We start from the raw sequence: 16,520 nt of genomic DNA on the forward strand, positions 1-16,520 counted from the left end.
AGCAAAGGGTTGGACAGAGTCTGGCTCACCATGTAAGTTCTAATAATTAAATAAACTTCATTTCAAACCTAAAGAGGGTGCACCTGGTCCCTGACTAATTATTGTACTAAACTATTTTATTTGGCATCGTGACATTAAAGAAATAATCTAGGCCTCATGCAGAACACTATCCACGGAGGACAAATAACTCAAGAAGGGGCAGAGATCCCACTTCAGGCAGGGTCCTTAATAAGGAAAACTAATGGGCAGAGAGCATTTCTTACTGCTAGGGTACAGAATGCTCCTCTTGCTTCTGTGTGGTCAAACCTTTGTAAAAGTAGTGCTAACTCACAGGAGTTTAAGATCTCTACCCCCAAAACAAGTCTAATGTCAGATGCTTATTCTAAGGAGCAAACACACACTTTGGAAGATGAGCTGTCTCTGCCACACATCTTAGCCACATGATGTCTTCAGATGTCCTTGTTACCTTGAAAATCAGCTCTTTATACTATGAGCTAGCAATCTTATATACTGAACCAACTCTGAGACTGGGACAAGCCAGGCTATAGCACCTGGTTGTGGGTCATGTGCAAGGATACAGGGGTTGTTGTCATCGATGTTGCTGCTGTCCAGGATCAGAGGAATGCCATCCAGCTCATTCACCTAACGGAAAGAAGACGGACAACCAGGTCAGCATCATTGAATAGAGACTCGTTTCTCCTCCCTAATATCCTTATTATTATAATATGGTTTCACCTGTTAACAACCCAGAAGTACATAAAGGCAGATATGCAGGGGTTAGACAGATGGCTCAGTCAGTAAAATGTATGTTTTGCAACCACAAAGACATGAGTTTCATCCCTAGAACTCATATATTTAAAAACAAACAAACCAACAACCCCCCTTGCACAGCACTCGAGTGCACACACACGAACGCACACACCACAAAACAGACACAGAGGTACACACTTGAAATCCCAGCACAAGAGCAGTGGAGATAGAAAAGTCAGCCTCGCCATTAGGTGAGCTTCATGTCAACGAGACCCCGTCTCAAAAACAAGGTGGGCAGCCACACCATGGAGTAAACTGGAAGCTGCCCTCTGGCCTCCACATGCCGACCCACACTTGTGCACACACTACACAAAACGAAAAACATCAGACATATGAGCACAGAGATAACTATATTCTTTTCACCCTTCCTAACGACAGTTAGGCCATTTTGGCAGCCATATTAAAAAAGAACAGAAGTAGATTGCACTCTAATGTTGTCTTTTAAGGACTCCATAAACAAAAGAGGAAAGGTTTTAATGTTTAACATTAAAAAAGAAAAGAGCCGGGCAGTGGTGGTGCAAGCCTTTAATCCCAGCACTCGGGAGGCAGAGGCAGGTGGATTTCTGAGTTCAAGGACAGCCTGGTCTACAGAGTGAGTTCCAGGACAGCCACAGCTACACAGAGAAACCCTGTTTCAAAAAACAAACAAACAAAAAAACCCCCAAAAAACAAAAAACAAAAAAACCCCAAAAATAAAAAAAGACAAGACAAGTGAAAACTGAGAAAAACATCTGTAGGATAATACAGATTTGTAATATAGTTGCAAGGGACTAGCATTCTAATATAGAAAGAACCTACAAAACTCAGTCTAAGATGCTCCCTCAGTGAGAAGCAGGGGCTGTCTGGTGTCAGCAGGGGACCAGGGGTGATCACAAGCTGGAGCTGAAGTCTGGCCAGGATCCCAACTTTGGGCACATTATGGAACCTTGAAGACTCAATTTTCTCATCAATAAAATGGGGATGTAAAAGTCTATTTTAAAGAAAACAGGAAACAGGGACCATGGACTAGACTGGCTGAGGACCATGATGCTGATGCTAGCTGACTATAGCAAGGAGTGGGCACTTCTGAAAGCCCAAGGAAGCAAGAGTACTTTCATTAGGGCAAATACAGACTTTCCTTCTGCATGGGGCGAAGCTGCCAACCTTTGAACAGTGAGAGAAGAATAAAAAACTATTCAAGATTTCTTTAGTATAAAAAAATAACATTAAAGGAAAAAAAGTAAAATTATAAGGTCTATCAAGTAGGCAAGATTTCTTTGATAGAAGTGAAATCGCATGATAAATACTGAAATTTAAACAAGCTATAGAGGTCAACCAAAGATTTATTAAACTTCACGGTTCCTAGGTAAACATCTCACTCACAGGGCTGCATTACACAAGGCTACAGAAAACTTTTTATAGACACCCATGGACTATTTTCAATGTACACGGACTATTCTAGACACAGACGACAAATACATAATTATAGACTTAAGAACGAACACGGGGGAAGCTCATTGGGACAGAAGACATAAATGTAACACCTCCCCAAGAAGCCTGACAACAAAATTAGTTATTACAGCGCGCAGGTTTATTGCTGCAGTAACATGTGTAGAGTGACTATCTGGGACTAGGGAGAACAATTAAGAAATTAACGAGTTTTCTTCTGTTAGCACTCCATAAAAGAAGGAAGTTGTTTGTTTCTTTACCTAACATGTTAGGAACTGATTGTAAACCCATAATAAATGACTCACAGGTTGTTCTCTAGGGGAGCCAAGCTCAGTCAACACTTTCTTTTTACATGGTAATGCTGCCCTACTAGACAGTAAGCCTGGCTTAAACAAACACCTGGGCCCTGGAAACTAGACAGAGGATAGCTAACTGGTCATCTGTTCTCTTTCTGTCCCACTGGAACAAGTGATGCTGGAGGAACGCCGCAGAGCATACACACCCTACAAGAGAGCAAGCTCCTTGACGAACAGACATGGCTGGCAAGAAACTGCCTCAGTTATTCTGACGGATTTGCTACTGTGAGAGAGCACACAATACTAAGGTGCGGCAGAAGTTTTCCCGTCAGACCTCAGTGCTTAGTAAAAGCATTCATAACACAGATCTTTGGGCAGATTCACAGAGCACAATCTCATGCCAAAAAAGACCCAGGGCTGGGGCTGTAACTCAGTGTGGCACAGCACTTTCCTAGCAAAGGTCAGACTCCTGGTTCAATCCCCAATGAGTTTTCAGTCTGACAGTGCGACTATAGCAAAGCAGCACAGAGCCAGTGGCTTACACATGGCCATCCACTTTCCCTGTTTCAGTCGCAAGGAGTTGGAGGGGAAGGGGGCAGCAGTAGAAAAGAATCTGCTCCAGGCTTCTCTGGGCCACTGGCGGGTCCTTTTTGGTTTGCAGATCTCTGCTTTGCAGATCTCACGTGATGTTTGGCCTATACTTGTGGATTGTATCCAAAGTGCTCCTTTGTATAAGGGCACCAGTCACATTGAGTTAGGGCCCCATCCTAAACCAGTTTAACTTCAGAATAGCTTGGCTAATTACATCTGTAATGACTTTTTCCAAATAAGATCACATACAGCACTTCAACACAGCAAAGTTCAACCAATAATGGCTCTTATATTGGATAATGGATCTTATATAAGTCTCTCCCAATAAATTCTAAAGCTGGTTTTCACTTTAAAAAATCCTATGATATTTAGACCGGTATAGTCTAAGAAACTGCCATATAACATCTTGGAGAAAAATGACATCCTTACAAAGTTGAGTTTTTCTTTAAATCTCAACTTCTCTTGGTAACTTTTTATGATTTTCAGGACACACACACATACATATATAATATTTATATATAAGAAATACATTTTTGTATTTCTAAGAATTTTATATATAGATATGAATGTATTTATATATCTTATTCCTAAGAATTTCATGCTTTATAATGGCATTGTAGAAATTTTCATTTGTTTGGTTTCTGCAGACAGTTTTTGCTGTATTGTTCAAACTAAGTTCCTTCCAGGCACTAGGGCTCTATAACAATCCCTCTCTCTTTTGCTCATGTGGTTGTTCTAGAGTTCAGAGTATACATACATCTTTAACTTGTTGCAACCTGTTTATAAACAGCATCACACTAATTCACACACAATATATACACTGTGCTTTAAGGAAGAAACTATGTTTTGTACACAGCTGCTACAACAGAATAGGACAAGTTAAAGCTAGCCACTGAATGTATGAAGCCAGTGTTGTGTTGTTTCTATATTGAGGAACAGAGCAGTACAGGGGAGTTACAAGTCACTTACATCCTCCCCCCACCAGTCCTGTAACATGACCGAGAGAGACTGAACAGTCTCCACAGTGCATCCTGCATGGACTGGGCAGCTTCCTTAAAAACTGAGACTATAACATAGATTATGATGCAGACAAGGGAATGATCTCACTGACATATTCAAATTCATTCCAGTCTGCAGAGAAACATACCACCCAAGCTCAGCCCTATGCATGGTTTCTCTCATTCCTGGAAACTCACTAAACTGAAGGAGGCTGTGTCAGACGTCTGTCATGAACTCTTCAGTAACCATGTTTAAGTGGATCATAACAACAGGAAAAATGTATAAACACTGTGTGCTCCCAAGTAATGATGTAGGAAGAGTTAATCTGATGATATCTCTAAAGATCAGAGATGCTCAGGGAAACTGTGAAGAGCTACAGTGGTGTAAGAAGTTCTTCAAAGCTCACCATGGAGACAGAAGCAGCAGCAGAAGGGAAATAAGTAAAGCATAAGACTGATGATGCTAACAGGAGTTGTCTGGTTTTGTTTTGATTTTGTAATTTGTTACATACTTCCCCCTTCTTCCTCAACCTATGTCCCACTCTACCCCTGTCCTACTCAGTCTAAAGTTCATGGCCTCCTATTCTTTAATTATTGTTTTACACACACCACACTCACAATAAACATATACATAAAACCTGCTGCATCTAGTGTTGCTTGTATATACGTAATTTTAACCAAGCTGCCTTGTCGACTGGTGCTGCCATTGTTCAGGTCTGGTTTTTGATTTCAAAGTCGTACTATTGAGATGGAGGGAAGGGAAGGTGGGCTGAGAGGGTGGGCAAGCCAGAACAAAGTATACATGAAAAAAATCCCTAAGGAAACCCACTATCTTTGCAAACTAATGTAAGAATATAATTTTTAAAACTAGGAGTTTGAACACAGATACTGTACACAGGTGGACAACAATTTTGTCAGGAGACATGGGTTGTTAAATAAAAATCCCAATACCAGGTTTGGGATACCACCTATGAGGTGTTACGTATGAATTGGACCCTAGAGGCCCCTGAAACAATTCAGGCCATTGCCACTGATCTTAGATGCTTACCAGAACTACATGGTAAGCCCCTAAGACACAAATGCACCTTCATTGCAGGATGCAGAGAAATCAGGGACGAAATCTTCCTTGTGACTAGGTTTTATAGTTCCAGAAGGTGCTTGTCGGCTGCTGAGGTAAGTGATATCCCTACAGCTAACCCTGCCTGCTACAGTACCAGAGCCTGCCATGCAAGGTACGTCCACTGGAACAATAGTGTATAGAGTTTACAGACAGGAGTATCAGCTGCTTCAGAGTTGGATCGGAGGCCTGCTCTACAGGAAGGAATTTGGGCCCAGTACTACTGTAACCCTCAGCCAGCCTCATACACATGGACAAATGCTTTAACTTTAATGTATTTGGACTTGAAATGTAATCTCTGGATTTTCGTGACTCCCTGGAAATTTGATAATGAGTTAGAATTAATATTCAAATATGGAATGTCTCCTGTGGACATTTGATGATAATGAATTTAGGCCTCTCACAGGAGTATATCAGAATGGAATATATTATTTGCCTTAAGGCCAATGTGATTTTGGAGTTAATGAGATACACGTGTTGTTCTGACCCACTTTAGAGCATCCTGGGGCAAAATGTCCACTCTTCACTACTGATCGATGAGGAGAAATAAAAGGAGCAGCTTGGTGCTGGCAGAACAGCCATCGAAGTGAAGGCAGAGTACCCCGACGCACTGAACTTCTTCACAAAGGAGGACATTCCATGGCCTTGGGTGATCAAAGGTACCACATACCCCACAAGACCATCACCGAAAGTGCCAGCTGTCCCGAAAGGGTTCTTGCTCTGCGCTGATACAGTATTTCCCAACTTCTCTAGGTCATAGCTACTGACAGCCAGAGGCTGTCAAAATCCAACTAAAGCCGAAACCACAGAAATCATATCTACTTGCTGTTTGGTGCTTTCAAAAATTATGACAAGAACTATTTTCATATAGTCTTGTGTCCTTCAGATGATGATAGCTACTCGCTTTAAAAACTTGTGTGAATGTGCAGCTAATTAAGCCGACCAAGTCCCCTTTTCCCATGGGGACTTTGGTGTGCAATGGTTGCAAACACCAACTCCTTGGTGGTGTATGTAGCCTATTATCTATATGGGTTGCCTCAAGAGACCTTGGAGACAATTTTCTGGCAGTTGGTAATCAAGCCTCTGATCACAATGCTGTCCCTGATCTAGGCTCCAGACAGGGATGCGTGGTGCCTTTGGGAAGCCCCAGGACACAGTGGCCAGGGTTCACATTGGCAAGGTCATCATGTCCATCCGAACCAAGTTGCAGAATAAGGAACATGTGATTGAGGCTCTGCGAAGAGCCAAGTTCAAGTTCTCTGGCTGCCAGAAGATCCACATCTCAAAGAAGTGGGGCTTCACCAAGTTTAATGCAGATGAATTTGAAGACATGGTTGCTGAGAAGCGGCTCATTCCTGATGGCTGTGGTGTCAAATATATCCCTAATCGTGGTCCTCTGGAAAGTGGAGAGCCCTGCACTCCTGAAGGCTTCAAGAGTTCTCTCCTATACCCTACCAAATCGTGTTCAATAATAAATCTCGCAACAAGTTCGCTTAAAAAAAACCTCGTGTGAAGAAGACAAAACATCTTTGTGACTGGTCTCATCCATGTATGCACCTACGCTCCTGTACCCTCACAACAATTTCCAACCTAAAATAGAGATGAGAAAGGGAGGGTGTGAGTATAATTACAGTGTATGGTAATTCATGCCTATGAAAGAAAGAAACAGGATGATCTAGTAGAGTGATCGGTAAGGCATTTTAGATGGTTGTCAGAGGACCTTCTTAGAGAATGAAAACAAGTGCGCTGTGACCTCATCTATGACTGTGATCCAGCCATGAAGGTGGGTCAGCTACCAAGACACCAATAAAAAGCCTTTAGACAGAGCAACCAGAAGCAGAGAGTACAGCAAAAAGAAAGGGCTGCGTGAACCTGACCTGACAATCGCCAGCATGGAAGTAGAAAGTCAAAGAACTCAGAGAACAAAGAAACTAAACTCGAAAGATGGTCTTAAAGTGTGTTGTAGTGGCTATTCCTGGTTGTCAACTTGACTATATTTGGAATGAACTACAATCCAGAATTGGAAGGCTCACCAGTGACCCTAATCTGGAGGCTGGGAGATAGAAGTTTCTGACCTGGATCTCGGTATGGAGATCTTGAGACATAGTGGCTATGGATTCCAGAAGATTAAGACAGGGAGATCTCCAAGTTCAGGGTCATCTGGGATTAAAGGTGTGGTGGCACACACCTTTAATTTGGGTTACACCTTCTGCTGGAGACCATAAAAGGAATGGAAGAAGGGAGTCTCACTCTCACTCTTTCGCCTGCTTGCCGTGTGGGACTGAGCAACTGTTAGATCCTTAGACTTCCATTCACAGCTACAACTGAACCATTGTTGGGAATTGGACTGTAGACTGTAAGTCATCAATAAATTCCTTTACTATATAGAGACTATCCATAAGTTCTGTGACTCTAGAGAACCCTGACTAATACAAGTGTTCTGTGGCCAGCATCATCATCAGCAACCCAGCTTGTTCCAATATGCCAACACTCAGATATGCCAACATATGCCAGCACCCAGAGCCACCCTACCTAGAGCCACCCCACTCAGAAGCTCTGGGCTTAGGGCTGAGCAATGTCTACGATGCAGAAGTGTTTCTCGGGCTGAGACTTCCATCCATGTCCTAGCAGTTAAGCCTGAATTTGGGACACACACACACACACACACACAAAACAGAGAGTCTATGACAATATAAAGCCATAGAAACTAGTAAACCACTCAAGATTGGAATAACCCAATTTAAGGTAATTTTTTTGCTCACCAAAGCAGGATGTCCTTATGAGCCCCGCTTGGCCCTGAACGCATGCTCTTCTTGTCTCCGTTTCCCCATTGTTGGATTTGATCTATGAGCCACTATGCTCAGCTTTCTATTTAGATTTAACCCTAGAGAACTGCGTGGAGAGAAGAAAGCACAGCACCCAGAGTACCCATGAGGAGCTGCTGCAGAAGCAGAACACAAAGGGCTGTGGGCCTGGATCCAGACCTAAAGGGACAGGAAGAAGATCTCAGGCTGGCTCTCAGGAATTGCTTCTGGGGGATGGGGAGGGTAAACAAGATTCTAGGTAGCTAAAGGGCACTGGTGGCTCATGCCCTGACACTCGGAAGAAAATGCTATACTGTGCTGGATGCTAAGAAGTCTTTATGATAGGAGAGACAGGTAAAGGGGGGGGGGGTTACAGGGAGAGACAACTAATGCTGAAGGCCATCTGAAGCCCACCACTGTAGAAGAGTCCTAAAATATACAAGAAAGAAAGGTGCTGGGAAACCTCACCCCTAAGCCCACGTTCAGTAACCTGGAGAGACACAGCAGGTCCCATCATCAATAGCTACCCAAACACAACATAATTTCCATTGCTGAGAAAAGTCAAATATTCTCCCCACGCGCATGAGCTATACCCCCGTGAAAAAGACAGTACCTCCTCTTCCTGCCCTCTCTCCCTTCCCACCCTCCCTCAGAGGGAGCCTCTGCACATCCACCAATCAACTGTCCTCATGAGATCTGCTGCATGTGTGACTGTGGCATCCACCACTGAAGACATAACAAATGGTGTCACCAAATAATAGTGAAGACAATGCCTCAAGTAAACATCCTATGCCACCAAGTAAAACGTTCACTGGCAGGAATGACTTACATCTCACTGAGTCATTGGCTAAAGGGTTTCATGGGATCCCCACCCTGCCAAATGTCACAGGCTATCTATCAGTTGCTCTGTACAACCCGATGGCAAGGCCCAACTGCTGAAAACAACATTTACTTATGTCATGGAACATGGAGAAGTCAAGCTGGTGCCTGCCTCACTGAGGAGCAGTATCCCGACCAACTAGAATTCAGTGCTGGAGAGCACTCTACACACTCAGTAGCACCCTGACCCGCCTGCAAGATAGACTGGAGCACCGGCAGCACAAGTGTCCTGCAAGATAGACTGGCGCACCGGCAGCACAAGTGTCCTGCAAGATAGACTGGCGCACCGGCAGCACAAGTGTCCTGCAAGATAGACTGGCGCACCGGCAGCACAAGTGTCCTGCAAGATAGACTGGTGCACCAGCAGCACAAGTGTCCTGGCAGTAACTGACTTTTTGCTTGTGTTCAAAGCCCACTCCATGAGAGGAACCCATACCTCACACTGCTAAAGCGGCCAAGAACCTTAGACTAGCTAAATCATGGACCTAGGGGGAAACGTAATTCTTTATTTCTGCTCAAGGAACACAGCAATAAAATGATTCCTAATGACATACTGCTATACCCATAATTACATTTTAATAAAAACTTTACTGAACAGTGAATTACTTGGCCTTGTGTTATTAGAAAGACTGAACATTTTTCCACCAACTTAGGTTTTCTGAACTAAATGTTTCTGGAAATAAAGGCTTTAACAATAAAAGCTCTGACCAATTGACATATGCCAGGGTCATCCATAGAGGGCGTTGAAACTGAGCAAGGCTGGATCAACAGAGTACTAACTATGAAGACAGGGAAGATGGACGAGTACATACCCAACATGTCGTGGGGAGAGAGTGGCACAGAAAGCTCCTCAAGAACTGCATGGCACACTGCAAGGGACAGGTCTCTGAGACCTCATCCCTCAAGTAACCCTCCTCACCCAGGAAACTGCCAGGGAAGGAAAGCATGTGCGGAGAAAGTGTGAAAAACAACCCACCGCAGCACACCTCAGCACACTGAAGCGCTATAGCACACCGCAGCACGCCTCAGCACATTGCAGTACACCACAGAACACTGCAGCACGCCACAGCACACTGCAGCACACAACTGAGTAAGTCAGTTGTTATGCAAACCGCAGTAGCTCTTCAAAAATATAGCTGTGTTCTTGGGCAGCTAGAATAGCAGTTCCCAACCTGTGGGCCAAGACCCCTTGGGGGAGTGTCAAACAACTTTTCCATAGGGGGTGCATATCAGATACCCTGCATATCAAATATTTACATTAAATCTCTTAACAGTAGCAAAATTACAGTTATCAAGTAGTAACAAAAATAATTTATGGTTGGGGTCACCACAATATGAGGAACTGTATTAAAGGGTTGCAGTTTTAAGAAAGTTGACCCCATGATTAATGAGAAATATTTTCTAAGTTCAGCTACTAAATTCCAAGAAGCTCACTATATACCAAAGACAGTAATAAAGACAAGCATCTTTATATCTGTGATGCCCAGTGGTAAATTGCCCCTTACCTTTTTTTTTTTTTTTAAATAAACAACTGCACAAGAATTTAGACAATTTTCTCACAAAACCTTCCACCATCTGGTATGCTTTACTTAAATGATGAATGAAGTCAGCTAGTTTTAAAGACTATTTTTAGACTGTTTAAAGACTTTACTTCTAAACACAAGACCTAAAAATAACCCAACAAACACATCACACCCACTACCCAACTGGTCTTAAATGAGGCGACTATGCAGAGGCGGGAACTCGGGCAGCATTTGAAGAAAGAACGCTCACTCAGTGCATCCCTACAAAAGGTGTCTGCTGACACCTTCCCCAGTTACAAACCAAGCAGACACTTCAAACTAGATGTCAAAGGCATGCGCCAGGGATTTGGATTTCAGCACTAGAGTCCACAGGAGGGGCTCTGCCTTAGCCTTTTGCTTCGTGGACCTTCTCTTAACCAAGGAGCCATGGCAGGAAAGGACAGGGAGGGGAGACTGGCACTGTCATCTGTACAGCTTCGAGGGATGATGACCTGCCTCTCACTCGAAAGTCAGGGAAACAAACAAAACCAAAAGTTCCATCCCAACCGGAGGCTGCCCGAGTCAAATGATGAGAAAACAGCCTAGGACAACACCCAGCTTCTAGAAGGTACCATAAGTGAAAGGCATCAATATAATCATTCGTAGTTATACTTTTACTTATGGCATTCTGTTGTATTCTTTGAAGAAAAGTTTAAACCTGTTGATTCATTAGTGTTGGCTTTCTAGGACTGTCATTTCTTAAAGGCAGTTTAATAAAGTAAACCATCAGAGATGGCCAGTGACATGTTTAAAGAACTTTACATGAAAGCCCTCTGATTTGAAGCAGAAGAAAATATGAAATAGAAAAACACTTCTTTAATGCACTTGAGTACACACTACTTAAACCTCCACTCCACCTAGATGCAGCTTCCCAGCCACAAGATATGACTTGAGAAAGCTTAACACAAAAAGGGATGGGAAACCACGGCAGTGGCTGAGAAAGCATGCAGCTCTGAGTTGTTCTGGCACAACTGTGCTAAAAAGGCACAGCTCCACTGAGATGAAAAACAACCTACACAGTGAGCCTGTAAAAATACGCACTCCACCTTGCCTGCTTAAGGTGCAATTCCCACCCATAATGCCTCACCTACAACGCTACACTTCAGTGCCTGGACAAACAGCATTCGGTCCTGAACGTGTTTGGTCTTTAATTTTTAACCCATGGTCAGAATCTCAATTTTCTGTTGCAATATCTGCTGAGCTCTGGCCTTTAATAACTAAGTCTTGGAGCCTGGTGCTCAACTTATTTATCTGTGGTGTTAATATCCACTGGAGGACTGGCATTCTGGATCATCTAGGAATCTGCCACACTAGATGGGAACAAGCATCTCACATGTGTGTGGACAGGACATTTGTCTGGGGGATTATTCTACACTGAGGGTCCTCTGGACACGGCAAGGGATAAGGTTAATGGGAAAGCTGGGGAAAACCAAATGTATGTCTTCTCTTATAGAAAAGCTCGCAGACACTTCTAGGGGAATCATGTGGCTGCCACCATCAAATGGGACAACCTCGAAGTGCCTGCCTGTTACTGAGGTTAGGTCCACACACCAGAGAGATGCAGTTCAGAAGCTACTAGTTCCTCTACAAATGGTGGCACGATGATGAGCTCTATCTATGCCAGTATCTGATTCTCAGACAGGTATGCAAGGCAGCATCCCCATCCAGCAGAGAAGGAGCAGGAGACTTGGATCGCTTAACTAGTACAAAGCCACACAGCTTAGTGACTGGCAAAACTCATGTCTGTTTAAGTGTAACTTTATTCTCTCAATTTTTTCCAACTCCGTGAAATTATTTCTCATCTCCAGAAAACACAATGGCAGGTATGATAGTGTAATGCCTGTAATCCTGGCATTCCAAAGATAGGCAGACATGGACACACAAAGCTAGTGTGCACTTTATAGTAAAGCTCTGTCTCAAACATTAAAAAAAAAATTAGGGAGGGCGAGGGGCAGAGAGGATGGCTAAAACAATATAAAATAACTAGATGTTCTGAGATGATGAAAGTCTCCTCCAGACACTGAGAAAATTCTATAGACTTCCTTCTTGTTGTTCAAGACTGGAGAGTTTAGAACTTCAGAGCTCTTCTTGGCTCCCCTGAGACAGGTGAAATATACTGAAAACCAGGCTGGAGAGATGGCTCAGCTGTTAAGAGCACTGACTGTTCTTCTAGAGGTCCTGAGTTCAAATCCCCAGCAATCACATGGTAGCTCACAACCATTTATAATGGGATCTGATGCCGTCTTCTGGCGCTCGGGTGCATGCTAAATAAATAAATAAAGTGTTTAAAAAAGAAGCTGGTGCGTGTACGTGTATGTGTGTATATCACATCCATCCATCCATCCATAGTGGAGAAAGTAGAAGGCTTAGCTGCTGTGGGAGGCATCTGCCCATAGGAGGGCACAACAGCAGTCTCAGGGGAGCCAAGAAGAGCTCTAAAGTTCTAAACTTTCCAGTCCTGAACAACAAGAAGGAAGTCTTTAGAATTTTCTCAGTGTCTGGAGGAGACCTTCATTATCTCAGAACATCTAGTTATTTTATAAGGGATCTTTCTTCATGGCTCATTTTGGTGCTGACATCTAAAAGTCAGAAATCCTTTTTTTTTTTCTTTTTTAAAACATTTTTTATTTAAAAAAAATCCTTAAAACAGATTTTGAACATGTATTCCCCTCCCCTAATTTTTCTCAGATCTTTTCCACCTAAGTTCTTTTAAGAAAAGGAAGGGGGAAAGGGAGGGAGGGAGGGAGGAATCTTTCTCTGCTTCCCTTCCCCCTCTCCACATGCTCATGGCCTGCCCCCCCCCCCGCCTCTACTACCCTCTTAACTCCCTTCCCCATTCCCTGAATAAACTCTATAGTCTATACCCCCCCAAAAAAGACTAAAGGACACACTAGGAACATTTATTACATTTACCAAAGTCAAGAAGTGTGTGTGGTGGTGGGAGAGTAGGGATAGAGAGATAAGGCCCTCGACAAGACATGAAGGAGACAAGAATACAAACAGCACACCAATCCATTCATACCAGGCTCCATCACAGAGATTATCTTGAAAGTCAGACCCACAACTTTTCCAGTCTGTTCTATACCGATGGTCCACGCCAGTTTATGTTAAAACAAAAACACATATACACCATCGCTTGAATTGTAATTTGCTCCCGTGCACTGATGTACGCGGCATGTGTGTACTGCTCTGCATGCATCTGTTCCTCTACTCACGGCAGCGTAGGAAACCCAGCGGCACGCAGAGGCCCTGGAACCCCTCCTAGCTGACAAAGCAGTAAGCACCACTCAAAGCTCTACCGCCTCATCTTACCTCAGCCTCTTCTGAGACTTTCTGTGTCTGGTTTCTTTCAGAGGACACACTGAGGACATCCTGGTAACTCCTTTCTGACACTCTTGTGTATTAATTACTCCACATTATGAATGTGCCACGTGCTGACTCATTCCTTCAATGAGAGACATTTTGATTGCTTCTAGTTTTTGACTAATTGTGAATGTTCATACCTATGATTCTTGGAAGGCTATAAGGACTAATTTCAGCAGTGTGTGTGTGTGTGTGTGTCTGTCTGTCTGTCTGTACCCCATACAATTGCTGTTTAGCAAAACAATGTCACTACAGCTTAGATCAGTAACTCCAAAGTCCCATGTGTTAAAGGTTGATTCTCAGCCTGGCACCACTGAGAAATTGAACCTTTTAAAGTTGGGACACCGAGACAGGCTTCAGATCACGGGGGACATGTTATTTAAAGGGGACTGCAATCTCTTTTTTATTTTTTGCTTGTTGACCACCATCACAAGCCTAAAGTGGCAGAGCCAATTATACCACAGGCTGAAACTTCTAAAAGTGTGAATCAAAATAATCTTTTTCTGTTCATAATGTGATTACGTCAAGTCTTAGTTACAGTGAAGGGAATCTGACAAACAGGCTTACTGAAAACCTTACCTTTTTATACTTTAATTGGAAGGCTAGTTGATGCAACGTGGGCTAAGGGAAGGGAGCAGGGCTTAGTCACACAGAGTAAAAGGCTGGTAGCCAATCCCTTCTTGTTTTAACAGGATGGGTGGGTCATTGGTCTCCAAACATTTCAGGGTTGAGTCATTTACTACTCTGCAGCTATTGCCAAGGAGTCGTGACCAGTCCTGACCCTCCTCCAGCTGAAGGGTTCTGTCTGTTACATGGCTGAAATGTATTCTTTGAATTACCTACCATCCAGCCCTTGTTTCCCTCTTGGTGAAGAATCTGAAAGCATATGATAAACACTAGAGTCTCATGTGTTCAAGGGGCTCATTAGTCTTTTCCTAATTTACATTTACTGTCTGTTTCCATACTGGGCGATTTTATTCTGTCCTCACATTCACTGGCTGTTTGTTCTGTTGGTACTGTGGCCTAACTACTGAGTCATGACCTGGAGTTTTTATCTTTCTCTCACTGTGTTTCCTGTTTTGGTCCTAACGTTGCCATTCGGCATAGGAAAACTTGTATCCTCTACTCTGGGGAGATCTATCTCCTTCATTTCTTTCAAGCCTGTCCTTAATTGTGTTTGTTGAAGCTTCCCTGCGATGCCAAGTCACAGCCTCTGTCAGTAATTTCAACATTTATGTCATCCTGATATTGGTGTCTATTGGCTGCCTTTTCTCATTCAGGCTCCGGTTTTCTGGACTGTAGCCTTGATTCTTTCATGTGTGTTTGTGGATGTGTGAACGTGTGCCTGAGATAATGTTCTCAAATACACTACAGGTAGTTTTCTCTTGTGCTTTGAAAAAGGGCCTACGGATTCTGTCATATCTTTACTGGATCACAGACCTCAGCTTTAGAATTCAACCCCTAATTTTTATATCACTAACTATCCTGCCCATGTCTATGGGGTATTAGGTGTTTCACACTAGATGTGATTTGGGCAGCCATCTGAAGACCTTATTGTCCCTCACTACAAGATGGTCACTCAATCTGACACATCAAGTCCAGTCTTGCTACCAGCTGTGGAGATTCCTCTCTTTGAAAAACAAACAGGAACACTACACAGCCCCTTTCTTCTACTCCATTTTCTAGCTGAATTATATTCTGAAATATGAGAAGAACTGGAGAGTGCCCTGGGTAAATGTATAGCTCAACAGCTTTACATTTCCACCCACAGCTCAGCAGGTAAGAGCCCTTGCAGAAAGCTTGAGCTCGGGTCCCAGCAATCACTCCAGGACTTACAACTACCTGTAACTCCAGCTTCAGGGGACCCAACACCCTCTTTGACTGCTACAGGCACCCAAATAGATAGACACACATGCATACACGTGTCCAGTGGACCTTAAAAAAAGAAAAGGAGCAGCTTGTGGGTCTCAAGAATGGGCCTTGTAACTTGCCAAAGAATCCTGACACCACAGTTGGATCCCGCAAACCCACAAAAGCCAGATGAAGTCACTACATCTGTAATCCCAGGAAAATGGGAGGTGGGGACAAGAGAAAAGCCCCACCAGCCTGGAATACCCAGAAACAACAGAGGCCATGTTTCAACAACATGGAGAAGAGATTTGACTCCTAGAAGTTGTCCACTGACCTTCACACACTCCCTATGGCACATACATGCCTACATACGTGACTGTGCGCACATCACATACAGTAATAGTAAATAAAATTAAAAACCTATAACTTTAAAAAAAAAAACTTTCTCCCAGGTCATCTTTTTGGTCCTGTGCCTCTAGTTCAGTACATTCACCTACATCTTTCTCAACATCATCCCAGACATGAGCAGGCACCAAGACACGCAGGCCCTAGCAGCTTTGATGCAGAGCTCAGTTTAACCAGACTCTCATACCGTGACACTTACCCATCTCCAAAACAGGCCTTAGAACTCCTTTGAGTTATAAGAATTGATTCCACAATTTCTTTCTTCCTCTTTTGTTTTTTTGAGATGGGGTTTTTCTATGCATCCGTGGCTGTCCTGGAACTCATTCTGTATACAAGGCTGGCCTCAAACTCAGAGACTGATCTGCCTCTGTCTCCAGAGTGCTGGGATTGAAGGCGTGCATCAACAATGCCCAGCT

General features: G+C 43.4%; 1 protein-coding gene, 1 non-coding gene and 1 pseudogene across 2 annotated transcripts in view; 2 read left to right on the forward strand and 1 right to left on the reverse strand.

The window, feature by feature from the left end:
• The window catches only part of Atxn10 (ataxin 10), a 125,045-nt gene that overhangs the window by 24,435 nt on the left and 84,090 nt on the right, over nt 1-16,520 (reverse strand). The window contains exon 10 of the mRNA XM_021183843.1: nt 579-642. Coding sequence (XP_021039502.1) covers nt 579-642 — 64 coding nt within the window. The remainder of the gene's footprint in view (nt 1-578; nt 643-16,520) is intronic.
• On the forward strand, nt 6,164-6,299 carry LOC115029448 (small nucleolar RNA SNORA70). The gene has a single exon (XR_003835025.1). It is a non-coding gene; the product is annotated as a small nucleolar RNA SNORA70 (small nucleolar RNA).
• Nucleotides 6,337-6,665, forward strand: LOC147000722 (large ribosomal subunit protein uL16-like; annotated as a pseudogene).

The sequence above is a fragment of the Mus caroli genome, unplaced genomic scaffold (assembly GCF_978045245.1).
Source record: "Mus caroli unplaced genomic scaffold, Mus_caroli_1 scaffold_16, whole genome shotgun sequence".
Classification (NCBI taxonomy): Eukaryota; Metazoa; Chordata; class Mammalia; order Rodentia; family Muridae; genus Mus; species Mus caroli.